This window comes from Lacerta agilis, chromosome 2, assembly GCF_009819535.1.
Source record: "Lacerta agilis isolate rLacAgi1 chromosome 2, rLacAgi1.pri, whole genome shotgun sequence".
NCBI lineage: Eukaryota > Metazoa > Chordata > Lepidosauria > Squamata > Lacertidae > Lacerta > Lacerta agilis.
The window spans coordinates 48427468-48446902 of NC_046313.1; the positions used below are offsets into that span (position 1 = coordinate 48427468).

At 41.2% G+C, this 19435-nt stretch overlaps 1 protein-coding gene across 2 annotated transcripts in view; it reads left to right on the forward strand.

Annotated features, from left to right (window-relative positions):
* The window catches only part of ERGIC1 (endoplasmic reticulum-golgi intermediate compartment 1), a 74065-nt gene that overhangs the window by 18995 nt on the left and 35635 nt on the right, over positions 1-19435 (forward strand). For both annotated transcript variants that reach the window (XM_033139951.1, XM_033139950.1), the window contains exons 2-3: positions 4643-4704; positions 16682-16754. In XM_033139951.1, coding sequence (XP_032995842.1) covers positions 4643-4704; positions 16682-16754 — 135 coding nt within the window. The remainder of the gene's footprint in view (positions 1-4642; positions 4705-16681; positions 16755-19435) is intronic.

Sequence of the window (19435 nt, forward strand, 5' to 3'; positions counted from 1 at the left end):
CCCCCCCAAACCCCCAGCTGTGCCCCCCCCTTAAATCAACTGCATGAAAACTCAATGGGTCATTTGTTGCTGTCCTGCTTCTTGAAAATAGCAGGCGTGGGCTGCATGAATGCAGTGCAGTGGAAATTGGTTTGTTGCACATGGTAGAAAACTGTCAGGGAGAAGGCTTCAAGCCTTGCCATCTCCCTGACATGACTATGTTCTCTGTTGGATAGTTTGCTGTTGTTTTTTCTGTGGGGGAGCATGTAATCCTGCGAAGAGAATTGGACTGATTGGTTCCCCCACCTCCTACTGCCCAGACATAGTGCTTATCTCCTCATCCGTAGCATGTGAGAACTAGCCCTAAGTGGGCATGTTGTAAAGCAGTGTTTTTCAACCACTGTTCCGCGGCACACTAGTGTGCCGCGAGATGTTGCCTGGTGTGCCGTGGGAAAAATTGAAAAATTACTTTATATATAGTCAATATAGGCACAGAGTTAATTTTTTTAACATTTTCTAATGGTGGTGTGCCTCGTGATTTTTTTCATGAAACAAGTGTGCCTTTGCCCAAAAAAGGTTGAAAAACACTGTTGTAAAGGGCCGGTCCACCGTCCCTCAGACCATGCAGTGGGCCGGACTATATTTTGGGGAGCAAAAATGAACGAATTCCTATGCCCCACAAATAACCCAGAGATGCATTTTAAATAAAAGCACACACTCTACTCATGTAAAAACACGCTGATTCCCAGACCGTCCGCGGGCTGGATTGAGAAGGCGATTGGGCCGCATCCGGCCCACGGGCCTTAGATCACCTACCCCTGGTATATTCCATCTCTTACATACTGTAAGGGCCAAACTTGATGAGGTGCCATTCACACAATTGTTTAAATAGCTTTAAAAAGTATATAGCAGACTTGGGAGGCTCATGAACCATATCAGGACTCTGGGGAGTAGGGGGGGTGTTAACCCTTTGCTTGCTGCTGTGATTCTGATCTGGATCTGGGCCTCTACACCTGCTATCTGCACTGGAAGAAAGGCTTCCTTTCTTACAAATGGGGGCTTTCTTCTAATGCCCGTCCACTCCATGCAAAAAGAATAACAAAAGAACAAATCCAAACATCCAGTTCTTATCCCTGGTTGTTTAAAAAATAATAGCTGTAGATTCAACTTGTTCTTTGTTCACCTTTTTCATCTGTTTGGTTTCTGTGTTTAACAATATTTTGCTTATACCTGAAGTGTCTCTCATTTCTACGAGTGTTTTGTGCAATATAACACAGTGTGATTGAGGTTGTGGGTAGAGGAAACCTGTGGTTCGAACTAATAGACAGAATATACTGCAGTGAAAACTTTCCCTCTCCTGTAGTTCAGCGAACAACTGCACATTTTTGTAAATTTATCTGTTAAATCCCCCCCGTCTCCATTCCTGCACACCCCCCTGTACACACACCTCAGCTTTGTTTGAGAACTTGTGGAGTGTAGGTGGCTAAGGAATTTCATTTCTCTTCAGTGACTCACCACCAGAATGATTCACTTGTGTATGGAGAGAAAAACGACCCTGAGAGGCAATTAAGTGCCAGGCTGTGCTCAGAATGCTTAGACTGTGTGGCATACTCACAAACCTGTGCCCCTTTCGTTTCTGAAAGCTGCTACCCATGCCTCTGTTGCTCTCCTACCTCTGTGGTGGAGGTATGCCCTAGTGAGCGGGTTATGCATCATGCTACCACTTTCCTTAAGAGGTGGAGGCCATGTACATCTTTGAGAGGTGTGTTGCTGATTGCACTGCAGCATTCTACCAAATTTAGCAAGCTGAGGTGTTTGCTAGCAGCCCAAGCACAGACCTTACCCCAAGGTTTGCAGAAGTACAAAAAACCCCTATAGGTTGGGGGTGGGAACCCATAAAGGATAAAAAAGTGGACTCAGTAGGCTGACTGTTGGAGGGGTGAGGGAACTGAAAGCTGGTCGAAGCAGAAGGGAATGGCATATCCTGGAAAAAGGGCATATCTGGATGGCTAGAACCATGAATAGGAGCTTTCAACAATGCCACCTTTTGTTGCACTTGCCAATGGTAGATTTTAAGATTAAGATATACTTGATTTCAGAGGAATCAATTGCCTTTGTTTCTGCCTGAGCCACTGTCCTGGGCAGTTTTTTTTCTGATTGGAAGGTGGCAGCGCCAGAGCAGTAACGCATGCAGCAATGCATAAAGCAGCCTCCATTGGAGAGTTCTGTCGTGATCTGATGTGATCAGGCAGATAGTGGGACTCAGTAGAGTTGCCTGGTCTCTGTGGAGGCTAATTAGAAGGAGGCAAGGCCAGAGCAATGAGTCATGCAGACTCCCAGCAGGCACTGTCCGCTGTGAATGGCTGCTTTGAGTTCCTAACATCCAGCAAAATTATTTCACGAATTTATTTCTTGGGGCAGATGAGTATTCCTTGGTGCAAAGTTTGAGAGTTGCACTAGGTTAGAATAGTAATGAGGGTATTAGTCTTAGAAAAGTTACAGGTGGGTAGCCGTGTTGGTCTGCCATAGTCGAAACAAAATAGAAAATTCTTTCCAGTAGCACCTTAGAGACCAACTGAGTTTGTTCTTGGTATGAGCTTTCGTGTGCATGCACACTTCTGATTGTCACCAGATTTGCCCCTCCGCACGGTGTCAGTTCTTTCTCAATATCAATGCTGGTTTTCCTCCCAAGTGGTGAGCTTCCAGCACAAACAGTCTATGGCACCATTCTGTTTTTTCTTCATAATGCAGGGGAGTCTAACCTGTGGCACTTCAGGTGTGGTTGGACTCCGGCTCCTGTCAGTTGTAGGCAGCATAGCTGACTAGCAGGGACTATGGGATTTGGAGTTCACAGCATCAGGAGGGCCACAGGTTAGACACTCCTGCTCTAGTGGGTTTTAGGTGCTCCCTGGGGTCATATGCAGAGGAAATTGAAGAGCACTTTCCCCAGAACAAATAATGTCTAATGGTAACACTACTGTTTATAATGCAGTTGTACTGAAAAGGGTGCAAGAAAAGGATAAATATATTGCTTTATAGCTGGTAGGTGTTTCTAGCTTGCCACACTTGCCATGTCAAAGTGGATAGGCCCCAAATAGTACAGTAGCGTCTTGTGGAGATAAGTAGATAGACCACTGGTCAACTTAATTACTTTAAAAAAAAAAAAATCCTTTATAAATATATGAATTCTGTTAATACATGTTACATAATGTCTTCCCCCCCTTAAATCTGTTCTCCCCTCCACTGCCCTGCCAGAGACATTCCACAGATGGTAGTCATTTAAAACGATTTAAATAAAAAGAAGAAACTTCCTTATTTCCAGAGAAGACATCATCCTTCTCATTAAACCACCCCAACCCCGAAATGTTGACAACACATTTTAAAATCTTGCAGTGGGCTGTCTCTCCCTCCAAAAACACACTTCCTTTTATAGTATCCACATAGTGTTATTTTTACAGCCTTCAGCCTGGAGCTATTTCCTGTTTCCAATTATTTAGTTACATGCCAAAGCCCCTCTCTTTCTCCTCCTGGCTTCCTTGCCAAGTTTGCCAAGGCATTATTGTCATTTCAGTGAGACGACGCCAGTGCTGAGGTTTTAATGGGCTGTGAGCAGGAAGTTTAGCTATTTCCTCTGCCTGTGAGGCCATGATGTCATGAGCTGCTATGGGGCTCTTTATCATATGCTGCTGTTGCTGTGGTCTGTGTGGAAAGAATGTAAACAGTGCTTTCCAGATGTTCCCAGGGAAGCTGCGGGTCCATAAATGGCCCATTTTGTTCAGGAATATTATAAATGAGGGGAAAGATGAATCAGGCTGTAAAATATGTATAGCTCTGAAAATGTCAGATGCTACAGGCTTTGTTGAGGTGGTAAAGTCCTCGTGTCTCTCTGGTGTGTGTGTGTGTGATCTGTTTGTAAGGAACCACACACGCATACAATTGTGTCATGCTAGAAGGCTGAAAGTGATTCTTTTTTCCAACCTGATTGAACGCTTCACAGCAAAGTGCTTTCAAATGCAGGGCTCTCTTTTGATACCTAAAAATGGGATCTTGTGTTTGGAACCAACATGAATTGAGTAAGCTATCTCCAGCTGTCCATTCCACTGCCATACTGTTACTTACAATGTTTATAGATCAATTTCTGTGGCTTGCAATGGATAAAATACTGCTAAAAACAGCAGAACAAGAAAATATACAAGGCCCATTTAAAACTGTAGAGGATAATAGCACCCACTTACTACCAGTTCAGCTTGAAACTCTTCCTAGAAGCAACCAAAGAGCTACACTTACATTTCATAGGGGTTGCCTGGGTGGGTGGTGGTAGATTATTACACAGCCTATAGACCAGAGCTGTCTTGGAAGAGGGATTGATTGTCAGGTCTCCTCCATTTAGTCAGGATTGAGAGTGAGACATAGGGAAAATAATAGGATTTCTCCCTCTCCCTCCCTCAGTTTCCTTCCCATCAAACTTTAGCTAGTAGTAATCCCAAACTGGTTCACTTACATAACTGAGTGAAAAGATGTTTTTTGCACTCTGGTGTAAAATGAAAAATGATGTTGTTGGAAAACTTAATGGAAAAATTCTAAGCATCATTCAGCTCTGTTGACTATGTATAGTGAAATGCTCCACCTGTTTTATAGCATTTTTGTATGTGTGTTTTTCCAGGCTTGACATCTACAGGAAGGTGCCAAAAGACCTTACGCAGCCAACCTTTACAGGAGCAATTAGTAAGTATCCATGTGTGCATTTGCCTTTGCAAATCTCTGCTCGGTTCCTTTTTGCTCATTGATTTAAACAGTATGATTTTCCCCCTAGAGGTCATTACCATAATTCATCAGGTTTGTAACACAAAAGCTTGCTGTGATTTTGTACTGAATGGCCAATAAGATAACTGGAAGAGCCAGCATGGATGCCCAGGCAGTATATTGGTCTCAGACCTGGGAAACCCTTCTGAATCATGCCATGTTGGGTGGCTTTTGGAAAGTATTTTTATTTCAGAGTTGGGGTACTGGATGCTGGGGTGAAAGCAAATAAGTTCCTTCCAGGAAATAAAACTCAAGGTAGAAGGATGTGTAACAAAAGCCATATTGCTGTTTATAGCTAGAAAGTGACAGTCAGAGTCCTTTTTTGTCCCCAGCCTTTGTCAGCAGATTGCATGGCTTGGGACTGACACCCTCTTCTCTTGGGACCTTGTCTCCTTCCTTCTTTGCAAGGTTAAATATTATTGGCTGAGTAATGCAATTTCACACCATCATTGCTAGTGAGCCTGTTGCATGTATCAGTATACACATTGAGTTGATCCTGCCAAGCCTGTAATTAGATGCCTATTATTGCTTTCCTGTTGCACACCTGTTTCCTTTAACTGTGTAGGGGAACCCCAAGTTTACTTACTCCTCTAGTTGGGTTCATTAGCCCTGTATATCCTTGCTGATGCAGACAGAATCACATCCCTAGAACTTAGTAATGCTGAATCATTAAGGAAACAATATGAAATGGCATAGAAGAGTCACTTGACAGAAGATGAGATGTTCTACCAAATATTTAGTGGTGACAGGCCATTTTACATTAGAATGTCACTGTCTGCTCCCTTTCCTCCCTTTGCTCCTGTAAAATTTAGATTGCTGCTTTCACCATACTGTAGCTGTTCATATGTATCATATGGGTTAGGAGAAGACCATTACAGTACTTGAGTTACTGCTTCACATAACGTATCTACTCTGTGGTTAGGAGGACAAATTCCAGAACTGTTATACGTGATAAGTGCTAGTTGTAGTGAGACCCTCCAAACTGATTAAGGTGACAGGAAAGGAGCATACAGATCCCTATTTTACTTCTGCATGCAGAGCATGTGCTCTACCACTGAACTACAGTTACATTCCCTTCCTGTTCTGAAGGAACTGTATAACTGTCCATTAAGAAGGTGGTATAAATCAGCATTGCTGGAGAGCCCTAAATATACTTGAGGTTTCACAACTGATACCGAGTAGTTTAGGTACTACTTTATGGGGTTTTTTTGGGGGGGGAGCCTATTCCTAAAATATTTTTTTCGAAGCAGGGAATCATTTGCGCCAACGGCCCATTTCTGTTGTAGAGTAACTTGCATCTGTCAGCTGCCAAATGCCTTCCAGATCAATGCATTGTGTAACTCTGCCAAGGTGCCCATGTTTGGAAATGAAGTATACAGTGACATGGGCCCTGGCATGTGACAGTTAGCATCCCACTGGCATGAGCAATATGACATATTGACAGAAGCAAGCAGTTCAGAAAGTGGCTCTGTCAATCTCACAGTTTAATACCAGAGATTAATCATTATAGTGCACTGGTTTGAGCATCATAATAAACTATACACACAGGTCCCACTTTACGAACACAATGCAATCCCTGGAAATCATTCACTAGGTGAGCGTTTGCATGACGAGTCAGCAGTTTTCGTTTGCATAATGAATTGACGATTTCCATTGGTTTCTATGGGGAAATTTCTAATGCGTTCCTACTCATGGAATCTGCAGTGTGTATAGCAAGGGTTGGGTACTGATTTGTTGCATTCAAGTAAGTGAATTTTGGCACAGTGAGCGTTCATAAAGCATGGCCTTTATGTAGTTAAAACAAATTATAATTTAATGCGAGCAAGCAGTGTAGTGGTGCACACAGGTTAGAAATTCCCGTCGCACGTCTCCCTGGTCCAGTTGCATCATACGTAAACTGCCCTGTTGTGTCTCTTGCTCTTTTTTTTGGTTAGAGACTAAAAGGCTCTCTGGGAAATAAGAGTGACTGCTTAAAAAACAGCAATGCTTCTTAATCCACAATAGTGAATGTTTACTCATATAGAATGTCTCTTGGATTCATGTTCTAAGCCACCACCCCTTGCCGACTCGGTTGCCCAGACAAACGGCCTACTCACAGCCCTTAAGTTTTCACACTTTTTCCTGGGATGAGCATGTCTCTCTCAATGAAAACATTCCCCTTTATGCTGAGTCCAGCAGTAGCTCAGAATTCCTTCTTGATTCTTCTGAATTGTACGTAGGAAGAATAACTGCCTTTGTCCTTTGGGCCTAGAGGCACTTGAAGTCTAGTGGTTTTAAAGCCACTTTTCCACATTACAAAACCATTTCTTGTGTACGAAAAGCTGCTAAACAAGCATTAATGCCTTTAGGATCACCTGTGATGATGATGTGTAGTAATCTCTGGGGTGTGATACATTGTGATAAAGTGTTGTGTAGGCAGATTTCAGTTAAACCAGCCTGAATTGGTCCTTGCAATCCTTGTGGGGTTACAGCAGCATGCCTGTTCCTGCAGTAGAATGAAGTGTTGCAATGAAGTGCTTATCTGCATATAATCTGCCTGTAGTTTTTTAAGCCCCTGTGCCTGAGCATGGTGCAGTTGCGTAGCTGGGGGAACTGCACGTTCATTCACAAAGAAGTGGATAATGTTTGTACCTGCAAAACAGCCAGCTAAAGGGAGCTGTGCAGTCGTTTTCTCATTTTGTATGTGTTTTATTTGCCTGCTGTATCTGAACTCATGTCCCATTCCTAGAGCTTTTGTTTTGTACTAGAAGGAACAAATGTTCATGTATATGAGGAATTTTTCTCCCCTTTTGGAGGATTTGTCTTCACAAATTGCAGGCATGCTGCCTCTTAAGAGGTCTGTGTTCTTAAAAAGAGGAAATGTCCTCAACTATCAATTACCCAAATAAATTTGCAATAATTATGGCCCTTTAAGAACATAGGATTTTCTTCCTCTGTCCCTTTTGGGCTTGTGGCAGCTAATAAAGCTGATTTATTGTAGAATGACATTCAGCAATATCTATCTATCATCTATCTCCAATTTAGGTTTAATGCAACTAAGTCATTTTAAAAAGTTTCTTTAAGTCAATATAATTTTACTCTGGTATTAGTGATAGAATATGCTATTTATTTTGTTTAGAATTTTATCCACATGTCTGCCCCATGTAAAGTGTGGGAGGTGAATTTATTCTTTACATTAGCTTTCATCAACCTGATTCCCTCCAGACGTTTTAGACTACAGTTCCCATCAGCCCAAGCCATCAAGGCCAATGGTCAGGGATGACTAGAGTTGTGTGGTCCAACAACATCTGGAGGGCACCAGATTGGAGATGACTGTTTTGCATGAAGAAAGGCACTCTGGGAAGGGGAAGCAAAATCCTGTTTCCTCCCTCCCCTTCATTTTAAATGGATTTTTGCCCTGCATCCCTTTCCCCCATGTGTTCACTTTACTGTACAGATGATGCCCCACCACACTGTGAATGGGGCATGTGAATGGGTCAAGGACGTTGACACATTTAGTTCCTTAATGGGAAACATGACTTCTAGCCAAAAGAAAAATTATAAAAGTTTCTTCCCACCCACCTCCACCGAATATGAGATGGTGTGAAGATGAAGGTGGAAAAAGCCGTAAGATGGCTTTGGGAAGTGAAAATTGTGCGGGGCAGGCACTGTGATACACGTTGGTGTTACACTGTGAGGAGGAAGAGACTTAGATGGAATTGAATATAGAAGAGGAATAATAGATAGATGTGCAAGAAGGGCATTCATTAAGGGGGGAGAATAGTATGGTTTTCAGCGGATTCTGTCCTGCTTTGGTGCTAGCTTAGCTTTTATTTGAGAGACTGTGTCATTTATATCATGTCATGTTTTGCTGTGACTGAGGGCTTGCATCCCTATCAGAGATCTGAACTTTCTGGTCTTTGGCAGTTAGAAGGAGCCTGATGAACCAGTTTGGGCTGCTTTGAACACAGCTTTTTCCGCTTCTAACCAGCCTAAAACAACCCCCTGTATTCAGTTCAGTATACAGACATTCTTAGGAGAATGTCACCCTATACCTTTTTGTTCCCTCATTTGTGTGTCTTTACTGTGGGTTGGCCACTGTAAAACTGGATTTTTTCTTCCTCTTAAATCTCTCTATTTTGAGGGCCCCTTAATTTGTATCTCCTACTCTCATTGTGTCCTCCTTTCTCTTTTTGCCTACTACTACAAGTTCTAAAGGGACGTGGGTGGCGCTGTGGTCTAAACCACAGAGCCTAGGGCTTGCCAATCGGAAGGTCGGAGGTTCGAATCCCTGCAACGGTGTGAGCTCCCATTGCTCTGTCCCTGCTCCTGCCAACCTAGCAGTTTGGAAGCACGCAGTGCAAGTAGATAAATAGGTATTGCTCCGGCGGGAAGGTAAACAGTGTTTCCGTGCGCTGCTCTGGTTTGCCAGAAGTGGCTTAGTCATGCTGGCCACATGACCCGGAAGCTGTCTGTAGACAAACACCAGCTCCCTCGGCCTATAGAGTGAGATGAGCACGCAACCCCAGAGTCGTCTGCGACTGGACCTTACGGTCAGGGGTACCTTTACCTTTACCTTTACAAGTTCTAAAGTTATGGACATGGCCTTTCTCCGGCTGTAATCACTATTGTACATTGATCACACATCAGTACCCTTGATAGTAAATTCTTTCCCTTGCAACAATTTGAGGAGCAATGAGAGATTTTGCCCTCAGACACTCATTTCCTGAGGCTACGCATTTGCCTTCTGTGTAATTCCAGATTCTGGGGAAGGCAACTCTAAATGTATTTGCTATGTGACTTGAAAGAATTATTGACAACATCCTTTCTTATTTCTTGTTTCTTTGGAGGTTTGTGGTGTGTTTTGGCATAAAAAGGTGAGAGACATGGGTGATGATCAAAAAGGTTACAAGAATGGGAAAGGGGGCAAAATCTGATAGAGGGGCATTGTTTTGCCATTGCTTGAAAACTTGCCCTAGAGCTTCAGGCAGTGAACAGAGGATTTACAGGTCACAGAAAGCAGAAAGTAAGAGCTGCTAGAACTCTGGATTCAGTTTATGGAAGAAAGGATCCTCCCAGGCAGTCTTCTTCAACCTGGGGTCCTCCAGATTTGGGCTACAACTTCCATGAGCCCCGCACAGCATGGCTATTGGCTTGAGATGGTGGCTGCTTCTCCCACCACCTCCTCCCCAGCCGGATGTGCATTCTGATGTACGTCTACAGATCAAGCCTCAGAAAAGAATCAAGTGAAAGTAATACAATAAACTAAAAGCAGATGAACAGTGTCAGGAGTAATGTAAAAAGACTGTTGCTTTTAGATTATTTTTGTCTGTTTTTGCGCTTTTGTTTTGAAACATTTTATTTGCTTTCTATTTTTATTTGTTTTTTTAAATTTTATTGAAAAAATTCACCAATAAAATATACATTTGTAAATACGCATTCTTACATTCTTTTATACATTGGATAAAAATATTCATACATAACTGTAATCAATATTGTGCATTTTCCTTGTCCCACCCCACCCCTCACCTCCACCATCTGTCACCTCACCCTGTGTTAGACTTCCAATCATCTCAGCTGTAATATCTTTTAACTTCCAATATTTCTTCTTGCTTACTGTTAATTTTATTTACTTTTTATCTTTCTATAACTCATTGCTCTAATTGCTCTAATTGTTATTTAGTGTTTTAGTATTCATAATTTAATGTTTTAAATTCCTTCTTTTTTCTTTTTACCTATTTTGATCACGGAACTTGTTTCATTCTGATAGTTCTGGTTTTTCAATATAATTTTGTATATAACCTTTAAAGACCTTCCATTCCTTCTCTATCCTGTCGTTTGAAACCCCTCCAATGTTTCCCATTAACTTGGTCAAATTATGATACTCTTATTAATTTAGCAAGCCATTCTGTCTTTGCCGGTATCACATTTTATTTGCTTTCATCTTTTGCTGATTTTTTATTTATTTAAAAAGTAATTATATATTATGACCAAATTAGTTTTTATTTATACTTTTGTACACTACTCTGGAATCTTTTAATGAAATACTTTAAATTATTATTTTTTTAAACTACTGGAGCGGATCAACCTTAAACTACGGACGTAATCCAGATTCAATGACTTTACCTCCAAAGATCAGGCAAAAGCCATGATAGAATGCAGAAAATGAAAGGGAATGGTCAATGCAGGCATTTCCCCCTTTTTCTTGTCTGAGACCAGCTGTGTTGATCAGCCTTATAGGGAGTTGTGTATGACTGTAAACTCTGGGATAAATTGGAGGTGAGGGGAAGGAACCTTCCTGGGCAGGATTATTTCCCCTGCCTCCATCCCCAGCTACTTTTCCTATCCCCCACAGATGTGTTCTCTGTGCCCTTTTGGTATATCTAAGAAGGGGAGATTTGGATCATGCCCCTAATCCTTGATATGCAAGGTTAAGAAACAGCAACAAAACAGGTGCCAAGCTTCACAATTTCATGGCCTGTCTTACATTGTGGCCTTTTTATTTCCCCAGGATTTTTGTTCTTAAATATTTTTAGTGCTCTTTGGATCTGTTGTGCAAAGATCATTCTCTGTTGCTAGTTTTATTGCATGTTAGATTATTTTCCTTATTGCATTTTCATATTTTATGGCTTCGTTTTTCTTCCCATGTAAAACACCCTGAGAACCTTTTGTTATTGGGCAGTTTGTAAACACTGAAGATTTAAAAAGAAAAAAGAAAAGAAATTTGAATTTCAATGCATATTTATTTGAAACTGCCAGAAGTAACTCTGGTTTTTAGGCTTGTATAGTCATGGAAGTCATCCCAAAATAGGAATTGCCAGCCTTTTGGGGTCTGTGGTCACATTTGGAGAAACTGTCCTGGGGGCTGCATGTACCACAACTAAGCACATACCTCAACCTCTTCTATTGACTACAACAGAATATTTACTTCAAGCCTTATTTCAGTGGGGGGAGGAATGAGAAAGGAGACACTGCAGGCATCCAGGAAGGCCTATTGAATTCATAGGGAGTTGGTCTATTCAGCATGGCTGCTACCGGTAATTGTGACAGATTGGAGCTTCCGTTTTTCTGTCTCTGAATGCTAGGTGCTGGGAATAAACAACAGAAGACGCCTGCTACCTTCATGTCCTTGTAAATTTTCCAGAACCATCGGGTTGGCTGCTGACGCAAAGCAGATTACTTGGCTGGATGGCATGACCATGTTCTTCTAACCTGAAACCAACCCTGGAGGAAAGACTGGATGGGGGAGTGGATTGGTTTAGACAGTGTTTCCCCCTCTTAGCCACCTTCCTCCAACTGACAACATGACTCACCCAGGGGTTGTGCTGGTATGCTTTCTCTTTCTCTGACTCCAGGCCAAGCAGAATGAACATGAACTGAGTGACAGCACAAAGGGTGGAGGGGAGAACAGTTAGCCAAAGTGCTTAATTTTTCTGCAACCATCTCTCCCTCTCTGTCCTCCTTCAGGCTTCCAAGCAGAGGTGACCAGCATGAGCCCTGCTGTGGGAAAGTCAAATGGCAGCAGGACAGGGTTGGACATAGTACTTAGACACACTGCCTTAACCAGTCAGCTCCCTTCATGGGTCTTGAGAGCCCAATATCAGAATTTGCTTTAGTTTAATTCCTGAACTGCGCACAGGTGACAAACAGACAGGAGGTGACTTTAATCACCTGTATCTTTAGGGGTGCTTTAATCCCCTTCTCTTGGTTGGCATCATTATGTGGTTTCAATACATATTTAAATATTTGCTGTATATACATCTAATAAAGGTGTTTTTAAATATTTTTAATTTAAGTGTAAATTACAAAATCACATATATGTCATTTGCACAATTTTAAAAGTCTACAAATAGGACCTAATTATAAGACATTACCCATTTACTGTGGTTTCTATAACATCATTTATAAATAATCCAAATTCAGTTTAAACTGTCAATAACTTAAGATAAATATAGAAATTGAAATATGTATCATAGTAAACATATATATATATTGCAGGAGAAAGTTTTTGTATTGTCCCTTAGCTCTGTAAGAGAGATTTCTTCTTGGCAGGCATCATTAGAAGTAAACCTGGCACAGTTCATTTGGACAAATGGCTGTGTCTATTATTTTTTCCCAGATTTGTCCTGTCATTGCCAAGCTAACAGCACTGTGATGATACACAGAGCAAAGTTTAGAGAAAGAGGCCCTGCCTATGGGGGTTGGCTGAATGGTGGAATGCCCTGTCATCGTGACTGAAGAACAAACAAATAGGGTCACCCTCTCCTTAAGCCCTCCTCCCAATACTATTAGTCTATCGTTTTGTGGCATTTCTTGCCTGCTTTTTCCGTGGTGATTCAGCATGGAGTCAGAATGTAGAGAATGTTTGCTTTAATTCATCAGTAAATACCAACCCTGCCCCTTTTAGTTACACCCTTAGCACTTGCGGCTTCCCTCCCTCAGGGCAGGTTATTGCTTTTTAGAGACTGCTTTTGAAGAATGTGAAGTACTTTTTGGCAGGGATATCTAATAATATTTCAAAACCTGTCTGAAAACCAGAGAATTATGGTTTCTTCCTCAGCAGAGATTTTATTAAATTAAAATTTGAAAGCGATACGATTTAATCAGAGTTGTGGTGACCTGCGTGATGTCTAGTTTGTGGTGAACTATGGTATATGCAACAGTGGCAGAAATCACCACAGGTGTTCAGCACTCCATTTTATGGCAAAAATAGCACATATGAGGCACGATTAGTTGCCAAGGGAAGTGCAAAGGTGTACATGTGCTCTAAGCAAGCCAGCTTCGTAAGAAAATAAACTATTGACTGGTATAAATGTGCTTTCACACTATACTTTTTTGCCTGCTATTGATACCATTCATTCTCTTGGGTGCCACTGAGGAACTAGGCAGCTCCTCACAAACTGATGCATTCCTGTGTTCTCCCTTCTGTGCTGGTTTATCAAACTTGTAAAAAAAAAAAAATCTGTCACAGAAAGAAACCCACCACAGCTGCAGTGGCAATTGTCTCTCTTCCTACTAGTGCAGTTCTCTCTCCTACAGAGCAGAGGCTGGTGACTTGACTACTTGACCTGCTCAGTGATGTGCAACCCCACCTTTCTTGTATAGCCTGATAACTCCTACCCCATTAGTGACCTTCACTGCCCCCTCTTTACTTTTAGGTAGGAGTGGGTGGGTTGTTTTAGTCTCGTCTTTTAAAAATACGAATGAGTTTTAGATTTTCTCTGTTTTGTTTTATGCTGGTTTTAATGTACAGTATGTGTTGTTTATTTATAGTTGAAAATTGCTTTACGTTAACTTTTGTAAAGAAGCAACTAATAAGTTTAATAAACGATAATAAGAGTTATAGGGAAGGCAAGTCTGGTTAATTTCACTGCTGCCTTGTAATTTATAAACATGGTGAGTTCTTTCTGTCTGTCCCACTGCTGATGTGTGCATATATTCTGAGTTTTGAAAAAGCTTCACTGGCACTGGTTCCAAGGTGCTGATATTAACTTATATGTCTTGGGATTCTAGTACCCAATGAGACGCCTACTTCCATATCAACTTGTTAGTGATACAAGCAGTCTTTTGAGGCTCTTTACCCCTTGAATGCCCCTGCCACTGATGGTGAGGTGACTGGTGACAAGGGGGAGGGCATTCTTGATTGGGGTGCCCTGTTTCTAGAACTCCTCCAAAGCAGATCACTTGATACCTTATCTGTTACCATCTAGGTGCCAGGCAGACCCCATTTTATTTCCCCATGCCATTTAACAACTGCAGTACGTTGGTGTTTGATGTATTTTAAATGCATGGTTGTTCCTGTACTATGCCCTAGTGTTTTTTACATGCTTTAATTTTGTATTGTAGTATGTTTTTATTATTTCATTTTCATTTCACTTTTAATTTGTTTGGCGCTTTTCTATATTACCTTACACAAGGTTGTTTACAAGTTGAAGAAACAACAAAACAGGCAGCAAAGATTTCACATCTAATATCAACTTTCACATAACTTTCTAATAAACAACATATCAAATAAAGCAGTAGTCAGTAATGCATTAGAATATAATAGTACAGTAAAGAGTAAAATTAAATATCAGCAAATAATAATTAAACAGTTTACACTTAACAATTACAATAAAGAATGACCAAACTATAATCAATAAAAATATTGGCAAGTCACAATCCATAAAATACTCCAAAACCACGTAAAAGGATCAAATTGAGAAACATGGGATTGCAAGTCACCCTGAAATTGTTTTGATGAAGGTGTGATGTACATATTGTCAACTAAAAAAATGTGAAGAGATAAATTACCCTAATGGAACAGCAGTTGCTGGCAGAGACAATGGGTGAAATAAAGCTTCTTGGTTGAGGAGGGCTGCTTGACCCACCTTTTCCCCAGCCAGGGACAAGGCAACTAGTTATTTTCATTGTCCTTTTCTTCCCTGGGCATTCCTTCACTGCCAGAGCAGCCACAACCTTCCTCCCTTTGGGTGCCTGGCAGCTCAACAGCTGAGCCAGCCAGTAGACTATTGTTAATCAGGGAGGGTGCCTGGCAGACTGACTATGTGGACAGTAGGTGTGTCTTGAGTTGTGCGAGAGAAAGTGGCAAGGACTCCTTTTTCCTTTCCTCTTTAAAATCACATTGCCCCTTCCCTGTGTGGGGCTGCTGGGGGGGAAGATAAACTGTTTCTCTCTCATTTAGTTCCATTTTCAGTGTTTCTTTGCTGCTCTTCTAAAGACTCCAGTAGGTAGTAACAGCAGGTGGTTCTAGACAGCAGCAGCAACAAAAACATTAAAAACATTTTTTTTAAAAAAGATGATACCATAAACTAGGGTAGCAGAGCTCCAGAACAACAGAAAGTTTTTGTTTTGTTCTTATCATTAAAGGTAAAGGGACCCCTGACCATTAGGTCCAGTCGTGTCTGACTCTGGGGTTGCAGCGCTCATCTCACTTTACTGACCGAGGGAGCCAGCGTACAGCTTCCGGGTCATGTGGCTAGCATGACAAAGCCGCTTCTGGCGAACCAGAGCAGCGCACGTAAACGCCGTTTACCTTACCGCCGTAGCGGTACCTATTTATCTACTTGTACTTGGATGTGCTTTCGAACTGCTAGGTAGGCAGGAGCTGGGACTGACCAACGGGAGCTCACCCTGTCGCGGGGATTCGAACCACCGACCTTCTGATCAGCAAGCCCTAGGCTCTGTGGTTTAACCCACAGCGCCACCCGCGTCCCACGTTCTTATCATTAGGAAGTACCTAATGAGAACAATAATGCATGTAGACTTGCCTTTACTGAAGAGAACATGTAGGCAATATCTGTGGGTTTTTTCCACAGAAACATCACCAGTAAGAATTTGGTAAGTTGCCCCTTTTCTCTGAGTTGAAGCATTAGAGGGAGAGATGAAGGCAAAACAAATAATAATGAAGCCAGCGGATGATATCCAGTGCTAGCCATCCTCACAGCAGACCTGTTGAAATCAATGGTCTGAGTATGACTTAGTCGGATATCACACAGTGAGTATAGTGGATGATCTGTAAGGCAGGATATCCTGTTCACCCATAATTCTCACCATGACGGGTAAATTGCTATCTTTCAGCCTAGCCTAACTCACAGGGTTGTTGTGATAATTAAAATGGGGAAGAAGAGAACCCATGTATACCACCTCAAGCTTTGGAGGAAAGGTGTGATATAAATTAGATAGATAGATAGATAGATAGATAGATAGAAGGATCATTTTGGAGTTCAGGTCAAATACTGTCTGGGGTGTTTAAATTAACTTAAATTAGCCATCCAGAGTGGCTGGGTCAACCCAGTCAGATGGGCAGGGTACAACTACTGTAATATAATATAATATAATATAATATAATATAATATAATATAATATAATATAATATAATAATATTTAACTAACTTGTCTCCATATGTGTCTTTTCTAGTTTCTGTCTGCTGCTGTTTCTTCATATTGTTTCTCTTCCTGTCTGAGCTTACTGGATTCATAGCCACTGAAATGTAAGTACAAACTATTACTGTTGGCAATTTTCCTCATGTTAAAAGGTGATTGGTTAAATAATAATTCAGTTTGCAGTTCTGTTATCTCTAAAACTGTGTTAAGGTAGGGCTGCCATATGTCCAAGAATTGGGCTGCAAAAATGACGTCCGGGCAGATTTTTGCTGATTGGGGACAAGCAGTACTTACCTGACATGGTAAGCCTGAGGTTATCCTGGGCATGGATAAGATGCAGTGATGGTACCAGTTGTTGGAAACCACAGGTGAGGAGAGTGCTCTTGTGCTTGAATCTTAGTTGCTGGTTTCCCACAGGCATCTGTTCAGTCACTGTGAGAGCAGGATGCTGGACTAGATGGGCCATTGACCTTATCTAGCAGGCCTTTCTTATGTGCGCCCTAATTTTGTGTTATGCCATGCCCCCATGGCAGCCATTTTGTGATTGCTGCCCACAGTACTGGTTCAAAACGGTTGCTAACTCCTGGATTAGGCAAACCCATTGTCTGATAAAGATGTGTGTTGCTGACACAAACTTGTCATCTTATCTGGAGGGGTGTGTGATATTTTCTGAAATTCAGAAGAAGGGAGGAAAACATCAGACCTGAAGTTGAATCAGAAGTGCTAGAGATTGGTATTCTGAAGCAGGGCTTGACAGTTAATTCAGTGTAGATTATTTTACTTAACAGATGACCTCAGTCTTGTTGGATATATTTTGAGGGTCTACATGTCTGGGGACAGTACATGCTTATTGAAACTGAATTATCAATCAATCATGTTGAAAAACTGAGAGAAACACTGGAGTACAAAATAATATATTCTGGTTGACAAGGATAGATAGGCTGAAAGCAGAAGAGCACTTCTGTCCTATTAGGTCCTTCTTCAATATTTCTGGGGGCTGGGAATTGGGCATATAGTTTTGATGTTGTTCATGGGTTATAGAATACTGCCAAATGTGGCTGTTCTGCAGTAACATACATATTGAAATAAATTATTTGAAATGTATTTTTTTTAACACAAACAAAAACTAAACCCCAAATCATGTTAGTTCCCCAAATTTTAATTTGTTGACTTCCACCTTCAAGTTGTCTTCCTACAAAACCAAAATCAGGTTCCATCAGTGACATTTAACATAAATGAATCCATCATGGGTAACACGTTACTCACCGGCATCCAGTCCTTATCATGATGAGTTCACTTTGTTTCCCGTGACACACAATTCTTCGGCTATTAGGCATTGATGAATTTTCCTAGAAGAGAGCACTTGAAGGGATAAACTGTGATGTCAAGCCTCTGAGAGATCCTACTCATTTGGGGCTTGATTATGGCTGAAATAAATACAGGAAGAAGGCACTGTACTGTATGTTTTTCTGATTTCCAAATAAACACTGCATTTTATTTTTATTTTGTATTTGTATAATAGTGTGTTTCAGAGGCAATACTCCAGTTTGGTTTTTACTCAGATTTTATTTCCATCCTCACTGTTTCTGCTGATCTTATCTTTAGAAACCACAGTATTCTTCTTGCCAGAAAGTTCTAGGAATATTAGTCAATTTCTAGAATTTCTAGATACTGAAAAGATAAGAAAAGTGTTATTCAATTCTGCTTTTATTTTTTATATAATCAACAAAGATTATTGTGGCACCATATATTGTGCAATAACCTTTCAATGAGGACTAAAGCCCACTTCACCAGAGGCTTATATGATAGTGTTTTATAACTTAAGGAAATGGTGCCCTTGATATGAGTTCAATGAAATTTATTGTCCATGCTTCTTAAAATCCCTTTCTTATTATTACTGCATTTTCTTCTGTCAACCATAATCCATGCTAAAGAATTTGACAGGAAGAGAGGAAGCATTTTCTGACTTAAAATGGCCTATAAATTAATTCCCTTTGGCCCAGCGCAGACTTAATTTTTTCTTGTCTCTTAACTATGGTTAACGAACCAGCAATTTCTGCTTATAACAGACACATCTGCTGAAGTGTTATATGGCAGGATATGAAGTGGTGGTAGTGCATATCGGAATGCTTTCCCTGCATTGGGAAAGGCCCTAGAAATACTGAGATCTGTCATGTCCCTATTTTGATGCTGTTGCAGCTGGTTAAAGAACTAGCTGGCAAAGATTCAAGACATTCTCATCAAAACTGAATAGTCCAGTTCGATGTTTAGTTGTAGCAGAGCATGGGACTGATCACTGACCAACTGATCCCTTGCTGTGATGCTTCAGCCTAGCTCAACTGGAAAAGCAGCCATTTACTGGAGTGCTAGGGTAGCATACTGTGCCCTCTCTAATGCGCCGGATTAGGCTAAAGAGGTGAAGGGTGTGTGTGCATTGTGCCACCCTCTAGTCTAAGGCATTTAAGAACCCTACTCTTAGTCCCAGTTTAATGAAGTTCCAGCATATAATGTAGCAAAGTGCATTGGATATGTTTTGAAGGCAGTTGAAAATAAGTGTGAGGCTGAGCTTGGCATCTGGTAATTTGGCTCCGAGACAAAAAGGCAGCATCTAGGAATTTGGCAAATCTATTGTAGTTGTCACTGGACACATTTTACTGCATGCCCCTTTGGAAACCTTGGCATTTTATTGGTACGTATGATCTTTTTGCAATTTGAATGAAAATTGGAAAGACTAACCTTGGGAGCAACAAATACCAATCCCCCAACTCATTCTGTGTCTCACATCTGT